Genomic DNA, 14,115 nt, shown 5'->3' with positions numbered 1-14,115 from the left:
AATCCATCGTGACTCGTTCCCATTTCCATTCGGTATCATGATCGGTGAAGTAAACCCGTAGGCACTTGATGTTCGCCTTCACTTGCGACATATTAAACACTTCGATACAAAATCGAAATGTCTCGTTTCATGCCACGCCACCAAAAGCGGCGTCTCGGATCGTTGTACATTTTCGTACTCCCGGTGAATTGACATTCGGCTACAATGAGCTTCGTTCGAATCATCGAAATGAGTTCGAATTTCTTGGAACACACAACCGATTTCGTACCTCAAACAATCGTCATCATCAATTTGAAACTCCGATTCCACATTCGAACACATTCACCCGTTTTGCAACCAACTCATCGTCGACTTTCTGAGCTTCACGAATTTGATGAATCAATAATGGTTTGGCTTTTAATTCAGCTACTAACACATTGTCGGGTAGAACAGACAAGTGTACATTCATCGCTCGCAAAGCAAACAGTGATTCTCGGCTTAAGGCGTCCGCAACCACATTAGCCTTTCCCGGGTGATAATTAATGACAAGCTCATAATCTTTCAACAACTCAAGCCAACGCCTTTGACGCAGATTCAAGTCTCGCTGAGTCATCAAATATTTGAGACTTTTGTGATCAGAAAATACATGGCACTTCTCACCAAACAAATAATGTCGCCATATTTTCAAAGCAAATACGATGGCGGCTAGTTCGAGATCATGGGTCGGATAATTTCTCTCGTGTGGCTTCAATTGTCTCGACGCATAGGCCACAACTCGACCTTCTTGCATCAATACGCAACCTAACCCAAGTAGGGAGGCATCACTATAGATGACAAACTCTTTGCCTGATTCGGGCTGCACTAAAATTGGAGCTTTCGTCAAATAAGTTTTCAGTTGATCAAAACTTTTCGACATTTTTCCGTCCATTCGAACTTAACATCTTTTGAAGTAGCCGTCATGGGTGTGGCTATCATCGAGAAACCTTTACAAACCGTTGGTAGTAACCAGCAAGCCCCAAAAAGCTCGAACCTCGTAATATTTCTGGAGGCTTCCAGTTAAGTATGGACGAAATTTTGCTCGGTCAACTCGAATACGATGCAGATACCACATGACCCAAGAAGCTAACCTCTCTTAACCGAACTCACACTTCTTGAACTTAGCATATAAGCGCCTATCCGTAAAATTTGCAACACTAATCTCGGTGTTCAAGCATGTTCGGTCTCATCTCTTGAATAGACCAAGATGTCATCAATGAACACAACTACGAACCGGTCCAAATCATCAAGATCCGATTCATCAAATCCATAAATCTGCAGGGCATTAGTGAGCCCAAGCGGCATCACTAAGAACTCGTAGTGGCCATATCTCGATTAAAGCGTTTGGGTATATCCGAATCTCAATTCCCAACCGATAATAACCCGATCTCAAATCTATCTTTGAAAACACCGAGGCTCCCTTTAGTTGATCAAACAAATCATCAATACGCGATAACGGATATTTATTCTTTATCGTCACTTTATTCAGTTGACGATAATCAATGCACAACCTCATGATTCCGTCCTTCTTTTCACAAACAATCTGGTGCACCCCAAGGTGAGAAACTTGGTCGAGCGAAACCTCTATCCGTCAATTCTTGCAACTGAGCTTTCAACTCTTTTAACTCGGTTGGTGCCATACGATACGGAGCTATTGAAATCGGCGTAGTCCCAGGTACAAGCTCAATACCAAACTCTATCTCCCGAACAGGTGGTAAACCCGATAATTCTTCGGGAAAAACATCTGGGTATTCACAAACCACCGGCACAGATTCGGGTTTCTTTTCCAATTCCTTGTCATCAAGTACATACGCAAGGTATGCTTGGCACCCCTTTCTTACATATTTCTGGGCCAACATTGCTGATATTACGGCTGGCAACCCCTTTAAGTCCGTAGGCTCAACTCGGATTATCTCGTTATTTGTGCACCTCAAATCAATAGTCTTGCTTTTGCAATTCACAACCGCATCATGCACGATCAACCAATCCAAACCAAGAATAACATCAAATTCATCGAACGGCAAAAGCATCAAGTCCGCCAGAAAACAAGAACCTCGAATTACTAGGGGGCATTTCTTACACACTTTGTCAACAAGCACGTAACGACCCAAGGGATTTGACACCCGAATTACGAACTCAGTAGATAAAGTCTTACTGGATGCTAAGGTTTCGCATATATAAGAATGAGTAGAACCAGGGTCAATCAAAGCAATCACATTAGTATCAAAGAGAGTGAAAGTACTGGTAATAACATCGGCGAAGAAGCATCCTCGCGGGCACTTATAGCATAAGCTCTAGCAGGCACACGAGCCTCAGATCTGGTTGTAGCATCTCTAGATCCTCTCTGACCGCCACTAGCATTGCCCGTGTTTCTAGACGGTCTACCCCGAGCAGTAGTAGCACCTGGTTTCCCACTCTGACTTACATTTTGTTTAGGCAACCTCGGGCAATCCTCGATAAAGTGGTCAGCTGATCCGCACTTATAGCAGGAGCGGTCATGGAACCTACAGCTCCCCGAATGTCATTTACCACAATGCTGACACTCCGTTCTGTCTCGACGTTCATTCCCAACACTGGCGACCGAAGTGCCTCGTGTACCCACAGGGGGTCAATCACGATCTCGTCTAAAAAGGCCCGAAGTACCTCTAGACCGGCCCACATCATCTCGAAATTTCTTCGATGCCTGTTGAAGAGACTTTCCCGAGGATCTTTTACGAAACTCTCCAGTTCCCACATCAACTTTTTGTTTTTCTTTTATAAGCTCTTCGGCTTTACAAGCTCGCTCGACAAGTACTATGAACTCTTGTATTTCAAGAATGCCAACGAACATTTTTATAACTTCGTTCAGCCCATCCTCGAAGCATTTACACATGATAGCCTCAGACGAAACACATTCCCGAGCGTATCTACTAAGTCTAACAAATTTTCGCTCGTAATCGATGGCGACATAGAACCTTGCTTAAGCTCAAGAAATTCCTTCCGTTTTTGATCAACAAATCTCGATCGATATACCTTTTCCAAACTCGGTTTGGAAAAACTCCCAAGTTACTTGCTCTCGGGGCACAACAAGTCGAGTACTCCACCAATAGTAGGCGAATCGCGTAGCAAGGAGATAGTACACTTTAGGCATTCATCGGTGTACAAGATAGCTCATCGAGTGCGGATAGTGTTGTCCAACCAAAATTCAGCTTGCTTGGCATCGTCGCTATTCGTAGCTTTAAATTCAGTAGCCCCATGTTTTCGGATTTCATCAAGCGGGGCTTATTTGACCTTATTTGGTCGATTCTGGGAGGTATTGTAGGTCTGGGGTTGTATTAGTCGGGAATGGAGGTTGTGGAACAGTAGTATTAGTTCGAATGTATTGGTTGAACCAATCATTCATCACGCTATAAAAAGCTTGCCTAGCCTCATCATTCGGATTGCTAGCAATAGGTTGAGAGTCCGCCGGTGCTGTCCCTTGTGCGGGAGCAAGTGCCACACTCTCCACATCATCAGCTATCGCTCGGTTGGGATCGGGATCCATTACTATTTCTAAACACAAATTCAAATGTCAGAAATCACCACACTATCAATTAATCACATAATGGCATGTATAGCTAGACCCAAACGTATTACGGTAGTCCTAGAATCGACTAAACTGTAGCTCTGATACCAATAAAATTGTAACACCCGTGCGAGTCCGTTCTAGGAGTCGGACACAAAATGCATCTGACTTAACTTAATTATTTTCACAGTCCATTTAAAAATTTCCAGACAAGCTGGTTACTGCATCACTGTCGCCTTAAAATTCTTATCTTCAGATTCAAAACTCGAAAATCAGTTTCGTAATTTTTCATTGAAACTAGACTCATATGTCCATTTACATATTTTTTCTAGAATTTTTGGTCGAGCCAATTAGTACATTTTATTAGTTAAAGTCTCTCCTGTCTTAGGGTTCGACTACACTGACCTTCATGCATTACGAATTGGATATCTCCCTGTACAGAGCTTCAATACTCATGCCATTTATTTCTAATGAAACTAGACTCAAAGGGAAATCTATACATATAAGGAATGACTTCTAATTGTCTCTGGATAATTTATGCTAAATTTTCAAAGTCAAAACAGGGGATCCAGAAACCGTTCTGGCCCTGTTTCACGAGAACTTTAATATCTCTTAATATACTGTTCATATGATCATTTCGTTACTTTCATATGAAAATAGATTCATCAAGGTTCGATTACATAATTTATTCACTATTTAATTCCATTCCTACAAATTTTAGTGATTTTTCAAATCTGCACCACTGTTGCTGTCAGCATCTGTTTTCAAGGTAAACTTTACCTATTTCGTGGTTTCCATGGACCAACTAGAGTTTTGTCATACATAGGTCCACATATAATCATATTTAGCCATTCCAATGGCTGATCATTTGCCCAACACTTCCATTCCAGTCCATAGTCACATCATGAAACCATACATATATACATAAACACAAATGGTCTAATGCCATACTCCACTTCTACGAGCCATTTTCGCATAGCTGTACACACATACATCACAAAAAGTACTTGAAAAACAACAAAGGGTAGTCCTATACATGCCATATCCAGAGTTCAACTAAAAGACTACCAAAAGGGCTTTGATAGTGTGGATGACTTCGACTTTGATGATCCCGAATCCGATGGCTAACGAACAAAATCTAGAAAACAAAGAGCCAAAGCAACGGGGTAAGCATTTTAATGCTTAGTAAGTTTCAAGTAATGAAATCGGCTTTGACTAAAGTATTACGTTCACGTAGCTAAATGAATCACTTTATTAATACACATTCTCATAATCATACTTACTTCACACTTCATCAACATATACACACACAAGGTATCAACCTATCTAAGAGCTGAAAGTTCGTTAGTCGATTGAACGAATACTATTTCAAACGAATCGACTTTTCCGATGCACATGCAAACATACCTTATCGTTTGGGTTTTTCGAGCGTATTAATTGAATTTATTACAGCACAAAACGCTCACCTTCAAACTAAGTTTCTTCGGAATTTAGCCGGATATAACCACAAGCACAATTGCCTTCGGGTCTTAACCCGGGTATAGCAACTCGCACAAATGCCTTCAGGTCTTAGCCTGGATATAACAACTCGCACAAATGCCTTCGGGTCTTAGCCCGGATATAACAACTCGCACCAATGCCTTGGTCTTAGCCGGATATAATCACTAGCATAAATGCCTTGGGACTTAGCCGGGTATCATTCAAATGCTCATGCACACATATATCAATAATCATGACACATCCATATTTCATTTTCGTTACTAAGGCTCAAACACAAAACATTTATCAAACCTTTCCAATTTGGCTCAATAGCCACACACAAAGAGCATGATTTCAATTGGCTTTGTAACGTAGTCCCTACGCACATTCGGCTATCCGCCATAATATGACAAATCATTTCAATATAATTCAAGTAGGGTCATTACTCAAGACTTACCTCGGATGTTGTCGAGCGATTTCGAATGCTATTCGCTCACTTTTCCTTCCCTTATCCAACTTTGGTCCTCTAAGCTCTTGAGCTTAATTCAAACAAATAGAGCTTATTTAATAATTTATCAATTTAACAATCCGATTAAATACATTTATATTATACAATTAGGCGCGAATAGCTTTATTGACTAGTTATTCAAGCATTATACATGTGCTCTACTCATGCACCACCGAATAATAGGACTAGCTTAATACCTTGCATTTTCGAATTCATAGACATCATTTCGTTCCCACAACACATTTTGTCCCTAACCATCATAAGAGCCCAAGGCATCACTTACAATGCCGAATTCCAATTAAGTCTACCATCATAGCATTATCATATTTATGCACTTGGTAAGTTGCGTTTGAACACATTCGGCACTAGGTGTCCAAACCAATGTTCCTCGAACATTAAACTCAATTTATAACCCATTCAAAATTCCTTAGCAACAAGCATTTAACAACAATGTACTTAACCAATTCCTTAAGCACACATTCGCAACATATATATATATGTCAATGACTAAAACACTTAGGCCGATTCTTTCCATTTTGTATCTATGCACCTATTTGATCATTAGTTTAGTTCAAACACCCTTACACCAAGATTCATCCAATTTAACATGAAACACAAACCTAAATCCTCAATAGCTACCATGGCCGAAAGTTCTAGTCATCCCAAAATCAAAATTCTTAGCATGGGCTACCTAGAGGATTTGATGACTAGTTCAAATCTCAAACCATTTAACATACTTATCAAAATATATAACATTACCACCATTTTTCTTTAACCTCTACCATGGCCAAATGTTCATATCACCATCCATTTCAAAGATTTCGGCATGGTTAAGTAAGGGACTTAGAATCTAGCTTAAAACCATGCTAAGATTTTAAAGGACTAGCTTGAGTTTCTTACCTTAATGAAGGCCTACCATGGCCGAATGGCTCCTCCTCTTCCTCTCTTAGAATCGGCCAAGAAGAAAACATGAGAAAGACTCCTTTGTTTCTTTTCTCTTTTCCTTATTTTATTTACTTATGTTATAAAATATAAGCTACTAACTAATAATTAATACATATTATGTGCATATAAGCCCATCATGGCCGGCCACTACTTATGATATATGGGAAATTTGACATGCAAACCCCTCATTTTTGCATGCATGATCAACTAGTCATCACACATTTCCCCATCATACTTTCAAAGTTTACTACTAGGTCCTTTCTAGTGAAATTCACATTTATAGCTCTAAATCAAAACATCAAAAATGTCACACATGAGTTAACACATATTATAGGCATCAAAATAAATTTTAAATTATTTTTATGCCTCGGGTTTGTGGTCCCGAAACCACATTTCGACTAGGGTCGTTTTAAGGCTGTCACAGAGTTTGACTTTTCTAACTCCTCTTTAGCCACATTTCCTTTATTTGTAGTGCTCCTTCAGTCACGGAGTTAGCTGGCAGTGGATAGAGCTAGCTCTTCCCCGTACTCATTAGATGAGAGTAAAGTAGCTGGGAAAGTAGGAAATTCTGGCATCAGTCTCGAAAACAATTTTTAGAAAGATCTTCTTAACGCCAAATCCCTAACTTTCACATATGACCAGTATCAAGCCTCGCGTTCATTACTTTATTCAAACTCCTCTATCATATGGTATTGTTGCACCTTAAACAGACACAACCACTGTTCTAATTCCTTTTGAGAAGTCAAGATTTTCTGGTCATGAGTGGTGGGAGATGTTGTTGTAGGAACACGTGTGGTACGGGAAGCTTGACTTGTGCTGGGATGTTGCGACAAACTCAGTTCCTCGTAGCTTGGAAAAAATTGCTCGCATTATCCCACAGGGTAACATCCTCAACTAAAGGCACATTTGCCGTCTTAGATAGGGCAAAAATAAGGGAAGGAAAATTCAAGCTCCCAGCATTCATTTCAGCACACCTATAGACGTTTTGGAAGATAATCTTTACTACATTTATTTGTCTTCATTGTAAAATAGATTGCAACAACAACATTTTTTATTTCAAAACGGTCATGTTATACGTAAATGGCATAAGATGACTCCTTAAAGAGTGGAACTACACCTTTCCAATTTGTTTTAATGCAGCTCTTTCAACCGTGTAATACTCCTAGCTTGAAATGATCCACTGCGTTCCTTCAATGCATAAATCTTCCAATACTTTTGCCAACCCCTCTGGTGTAATATTCTCGATAAATTCAAAATGCTCATCTCTAACATCCTCGATGTCGAACTAGGCATTAATATGATCTTCGTCGAATGGCACAAATTTACCCCTTACATAAATGAAATGAGAATCTAAGGAATTTACATGAGCGTAAAAATATCTTACAACTTTACCCACATCTCCTGGTTGTAGACAAAATCTGCTCTAGTTGTGCTTTTCTACAATTGAGGATATCAATTCATCGTACCCCATTTGGGGTTCATCCTTCAATAAAAATCCATGTTCAAAGAAAAATGGCCACTTTAGAATATTAGTTGAATATCTTGTGGCTACAGTAGTAATGAATAATATCTTCAGTTGGGGGCACTAGTGCGTGAAGATTTTGTTGTGTTAGATGTACTATTGTGGGCTTCATACTTTATGTTTCCTAATATTCGCTGAAAGCAACTGCCTAGAAATCTTTCCTTTGAAATTTTCTAATCGGTCAACTCTTTTATTAACACCTCATCATTCAGTTTGTCATGCCATAACATTTCTCTGTAATGCTATTACAAACTACTGCTCAGTATACACTAACAAATCCTACTTCTTTTATTCTTCTCTTGTTTAAAATAATAATAAGAATAGAAATGAAATTGTATTAAAAATAAATAGAATAAAATAACAATAGGAAATGAAATAAAAAATGCTACTTTCTAACAAAAACAAAAAAAAAATTCAAACATCCCTAATGGTGTTTTAAATATAGTTCGGTAGGCCCATAGAACTTCATACAATCTGTAGACCAGTCCTTTTTAAGATAGATTCACCACTATTTCTAGAATTTGTTTAATTTCACTATTAGAGATTTTAGCTTGGCCATTCGTCTAAGGGTGATATGTCGTGGCAATTCTATGTTTCACTCCATACCTGCGCAAGGCATTGGCCATCAATTTGTAATCAAAATAGGATCCCTTGTCACTAGTAATGGCTCTCGGTGTACTAAATCGTGCGAAAATGTTCTTATGAAAAAAATTCAATACCAACTTAGCATTATTAGACGCTAGGGCTTCTGCTTCTACTCACTTATAAACATAATCTACTACCAAAAGTATGTATAGCTTGCCCATGGATACTGGAAATGGACCCATAAAGTCTAAAGTCTATTCCTCATACATCAAATAGTTTAATCTCCAAATACTTTGCAATGGCATTTTCTATCTCCTAGACACATTTCCTGTTCTATGACAACGGTCACACGACCTATAAAATTCATGAGCATCTTTAAGTAAACTTGGCCAATAGAATCCTAAATGGAGTAACTTAGCAGATGTTTTTGTTCCTCCAAAATGTCCTCCATATGGGGCTGAGTAACAATGTTGTAAGATACTATGAGTCTCATCATTGGGGACGCACTTCTGAATTATTTGATCTGCATAATTGCTTGAATAGGAGTGGTTCATCCCAATAGTATTATTTGGTATCGTAAGGAATTTTTGTCTTTTATGAGCATTGAAGTCAGGAGGCATTACACCACTTACTAAGAAGTTTACTATGTTGGCATACCAAAGTAATGCCTTGGCAATGAACAACTATTCATCAAGGAATTCTTCCTTAATAAGTTTCTTGCTTTTATCTTCATTTTTCAATTATATTCTTGACAAATAGTTAGCCACTTGATTTTCGGTTCCCTTCTGATCTCTAATTTCTAAGTCAAACTCTTGTAACAAGAGTGTCCACCTAATTAATCTCAGCTTGGCATCTTTCTCCCGTACCAAGTACTTGATAGTCAAGTGATCTATGTAAACTTTGACCTTTGTTCCTACTAAATATGAATGAAATTTGTCAAATACAAAGACCACTACCAGTATTTCCTTCTTTGTAGTGGTATAATTAAGTTAAGTCTCTATCAACGCCCTATTAGCATAATATATTACATGTAGTACCTTGTTTCTCCTTTGACCCAACACTACTCCCATAGCATAATCACTGGCATCGTACATGAGTTTAAAGGGCAATGTCTGTTTTGGAGCAACCACAATCGGTGCTGTTACAAGTTACTTCTTAAGTTTCTCAAAAGCCTACAAACATTGATCATCAAAATTAAAAGGTTTATCCTGTTCAAGTAAAGTATACAAGACTTTAGAGATTTTTGAAAAATCCTTGATAAATCTACTGTAAAATCCTGCGTGTCCTAGAAAAGTTCTAATACCTTTAACACTGGTAGACGGTGGATAATTTTTTGATCACTTCTATTTTTACTCTATCTACTTCAATTCCTCGTTGTGACACCTTATGTCCCAAGATAATGCCTTCATGGATCATGAAATAGAATTTCTCCCAGTTTAATACTAGATTCATTTATTCATAATGGCATAAAAAAATCTCCAAATTCCTTAAGCAATCTTTAAAATCATTTCCAAACATAGATAAGTCATCCATAAAAACTTCAAGGAAATTTTCCACCATGTTCGAGAATATGACCATCATGCAGCGCTAGAAATTGTTAGGGTATTGCATAACCCGAACGACATCCGCCTAAATGCAAAAGTACCATATGGACATGTGAAAGTTGTCTTCTCTTGATCTTCAAGTGCTATGGAAATCTGATTATATGGTGAATAACCATCAAGGAAGCAATAAAAAGCCTTACCAGCTAATCTGTCCAACATTTGATCGATGAATGGCAAAGGGAAACGATCCTTCCTAGTTTCCTTATTAAGTCTGTGGTAGTCCATACACACTTTCCATCCCGTAACAGTATGAGTCGGTATGAGCTCATTGTTGTCATTACTTACTACCATGACACATCATTTCTTGGGTACACATTGCACAGGAATTACCCATGAATTGTTTGAAATTGGGTAAATAATGCCAGCATCAAGCCACTTGATAATTTAGCTTCCTTCATAATTGGATTCAGTCGTCTCTTCTATTCAATAGATTTGTTATGGAAATCTTCCAACAAAATTTTGTGCATACAAAATGTAGGGCTAATTCCCTTTATATCGGTAAGGGTCCAACCCAGTGCTCTTTTAGATTACCGTAACACTTTTAACAACCTGTCCTCTTGCTCAGGTGTTAGCTTAGTAGAAATTACAACTGGAAAAATACTTTCATTTCCCAAATACGTATATTTCAAATGTTGTGGAAGAGGCTTCAACTCCAGTACAAGAGATTCCTCTATAGATGGTTTAGGAGGCTTACAAGATTGATCTGATAAATCTAGGGATTCAAATTTACCAAACTTTTCAAAACATACTATGTAACCATGCTCCATCAAAATGTCTTCACTGTCAGAAATGCTGTAGCAAAATTTTGCGAATTCGTCCATTGTTGTTTCTATTAAGTCAATGGTGTGACATAACTCATTCTCATCTGTGTATTGTAACGCATCAAACATATTAAAAGTAACATGCTTATTATTCACTGTCATGGTTAGCTCGTCTTTCTGCACATTAATTAGGGTCCTGCCAATAGAAAGAAATGGTCTTCTAAGAATAATTGGTACATCATGGTCAGCTTCACATTCTACAATAAGAAAATTTGCAAGAAAGATAAATTTATTCACCCTTACCAATACATCTTAAATTTCACCTTCTGTTTGGGTGTAAGATCGGTCAGCCAATTGCAACGCCACTGTGGTAAGTCTCGCTTTCCTAATTCCTAGCTTCCTGAAAATAGACATAGGCATTAGATTTATACTTGCACCTAGATCACATAATGCTTTTCCTACATAATGATTTCCAATTGAACATGGGATAGTGAAACTACTTAGGTTCTTTAACTTTGGAGGAAACTTATTCATCAGTATTGTTGTGTACCCTTCACTGAGAGAAACAGTCTCAAATTCTCCCAACCTACGTTTCTTTGACAATATGTCTTTCATGAATTTCACGTAATTGGGCATTTGCTCCAAAGCTTTGACTAGCGGTATATTAATGTGGAGTTGCTTAAAAGCATCTAAAAATATTTTAAACTAAGTATCTTGTTTGGCATTATGAAATCACTGTAGAAAAGGTAGTGGTGGTCATCCTTCTGGTTGTTGATATTATTTTGTTATGGCATTTTTATTGGAAACCTGATCTAGTTCTGCCACAGCATTTTTCTACTTGTCCTTCTTTGATGCAGTATGTTTTTCAGATGGTTCTGGGATCTTTACCTGGTTGTTACTTGCATTATCCTCCCCCTGTCGCGGCATCGTGAACAACATCACTCAACTGAGTATAGCTTCTAAAGGCGATAGCCTTGAACTACTCTGTAATATCCTGAATTAGGGCTTAACCAGAATAGTGGTTTTGTGACCACAAATCCGAGAAATTATTTTGATGATTATGATATGATTGCATGATTGTGTGAAAATTTCGTGATGAAATTCTATGCCTAAAGTGCTTAAATTGAAAGTAGGGACTAAATTGAATAAGTTGCAAAATTTTCATTCTAGAAGTTTTTAGCATGAAATTGCATTGAAATATTAATTAGGAGGTCTTAAATAGCAATTTGACCAATTTTAAGTTCATGGACAAAATTAGGACATGGAAGGAATTTTTGAAAGTTTAGTAAGGAGGGGCATTTTGGTCATTTGGATATTAAATGAAATAAAATGGGAAAAATAACACAAAATTGGTCATCATCCTCCTTAGTTGCTGCCGAATTCTCCCTCTCTCCATAGCTAGGGTTTCTTCAACTTTCAAGCTCCATAATCAAGAGAAACGATATTCAAGTCGCGATCGAGGAAAAAAAAAGATTGTGGACTAAATTGCAAAATCTTTATATTTTGGTACCAAGGTAAGTTCATGTGTAAATAATGTAGCATAATTGTTATTTTTAAGTTATTGATGTTAATTATATGATATGCTGATTTTTAATCATGAAATATTATGCTTTATGGTTAATGTTGAGTAATATGCAAATTATGTTTACCACTTGATAAATATGAATTGCTACCAAGTATCGGTTCCGATATTCCATGGAAGACGGCAAATGTGGGATCGAGGGAAAAAGCCCGTTTGAACCACAAGAATAGATTAGGATACAAGTGACATGTCACTAGGATGGTTGAGCATCCAAACTCATTGAGTTGAGTCCGAGTTCACTTATGGATGCAAATGTCCGAACTCGTTGAGTTGAGTCTGAGTTCATTTATGGATGCGAACGCCCGAGCTCGTTGAGTTGAGTCCGAGTTCACTTAGGGGCGGGTTACATGATTTCTTGATTACATATGTGGCACTTATGTGCAAATTATCCATGTATCCGAGTTATATTCCGATGTGTTCAACGGGTGAAATTTCTAGTTTAATGGAAGAGAACTTAAGATATAATTGACATTTTGGGTAAGTGTTGTGAAATGGACACTTTGGACAGGTATGTTCTTAACCCTCGGGTTAGAAAAAGATACAACAACGATAAGATCGTAAGATGATGAATGATATTTAGAAATGTGATAAATGTTTTGGTGATACCATGTTAAGGTTGTTTGGTATGATTGTATTGTTATGTTACTTCTTATTTGCATATGAACTTACTAAGCATTTATGCTTACTCCTTCCTTTTCATTCACTGTAGTTTTGAACAATCCGGCTCAGGAAATTTGGACAAGTCGAAAGTTCGATCACACTATCCAAAGGACTTTTATCTTGGTAAATGGCTTGTACAACTACTTAAGTATGGCATGTATAGCAATATACCTATTTTGTGAAAATAATTTTATGATATGGCCATGTTTGGTTGAAAAAATGTTTGATATTGATAAGTCATGGTGATGGCTAATTTAGATCATGTTTGATATCATGGAAGTTTAATAGGTTATCTAGTTCATAAAAATTCATGGAAAGATGAAACTTGCCTTAAAACAGAATATTGCTGCAGCAATGACATGAATTTGAAAAATCACTAAAAATAGTATAAGTGGAACTAAATGATGAGTAAGTTATGAAATTGAAGCTTAATGAGTCTATTTTCATGTGGATTGAACAAAACAGGCATATAAATTATATTTTATGAGATATTTAAACTTTTGTGAAACAGGGCCAGAGTGATTTCTGGATCCCCTGTTATAACTTTAAAAATTCATAATAAATTTTAAAAAAATAATTATAAGTTTTTCTTTATATGTAAAGATTCTTTATTGAGTCTAGTTTTAAGATAAATAAACCTCATAGTAATTTAAATTCTGTATAGAGAGATATTTGATTCGTAATATACAGAGGTCAGAGCAGTCGAACCCTGAAATAGGGGAGACTTTAATTAATAAACTGTACTAATTGGCCCAACCAAAAATTCTAGAAAACAATTAGTAAATAGATATATGAGTCTAGATTCAGGAAAAATTTACTGATCTTGATTTCGAGCTTCGTAACTCGAGATATGATTTTTCTTGTAACTGTGACGCGAGTAGCTAGAAAGCTATGAATGTAGAAACAAATG

At 37.4% G+C, this 14,115-nt stretch overlaps 1 protein-coding gene across 1 annotated transcript; it reads right to left on the bottom strand.

Moving 5' to 3' along the window:
* Positions 1 to 10,175: 10,175 nt before the first annotated feature.
* LOC108466352 (uncharacterized) lies at positions 10,176 to 11,890 on the bottom strand. Its single transcript, XM_017766678.1, has 4 exons — positions 11,802 to 11,890; positions 11,287 to 11,363; positions 10,752 to 11,220; positions 10,176 to 10,413 (listed from the first exon to the last, which is right to left on the bottom strand). Exons 1-4 carry the CDS (start codon positions 11,888 to 11,890, stop codon positions 10,176 to 10,178), a joined length of 873 nt encoding a protein of 290 aa, XP_017622167.1.
* Positions 11,891 to 14,115: the final 2,225 nt, after the last annotated feature.

Source organism: Gossypium arboreum, chromosome 2 (genome assembly GCF_025698485.1).
Source record: "Gossypium arboreum isolate Shixiya-1 chromosome 2, ASM2569848v2, whole genome shotgun sequence".
NCBI classification, from domain to species: domain Eukaryota; kingdom Viridiplantae; phylum Streptophyta; class Magnoliopsida; order Malvales; family Malvaceae; genus Gossypium; species Gossypium arboreum.
The sequence above is the reverse complement of the archived record's forward strand: the minus strand, read 5'-3'. Positions and strand labels throughout refer to the sequence as shown.

Bases quoted from the DNA above. Each gene is read 5' to 3' on its own strand.
- LOC108466352 (XM_017766678.1), bottom strand. From the start codon at position 11,890: ATGCCGCGACAGGGGGAGGATAATGCAAGTAACAACCAGGTAAAGATC. The intron at 11,364-11,801 runs GTAGAAAAATGC...GTCTATTTTCAG, and splicing joins ACTGCATCAAAGAAGGACAA to GAAGCTAGGAATTAGGAAAG. The intron at 11,221-11,286 runs GTGAAATTTAAG...TTCTTATTGTAG, and splicing joins ATCTTACACCCAAACAGAAG to AATGTGAAGCTGACCATGAT.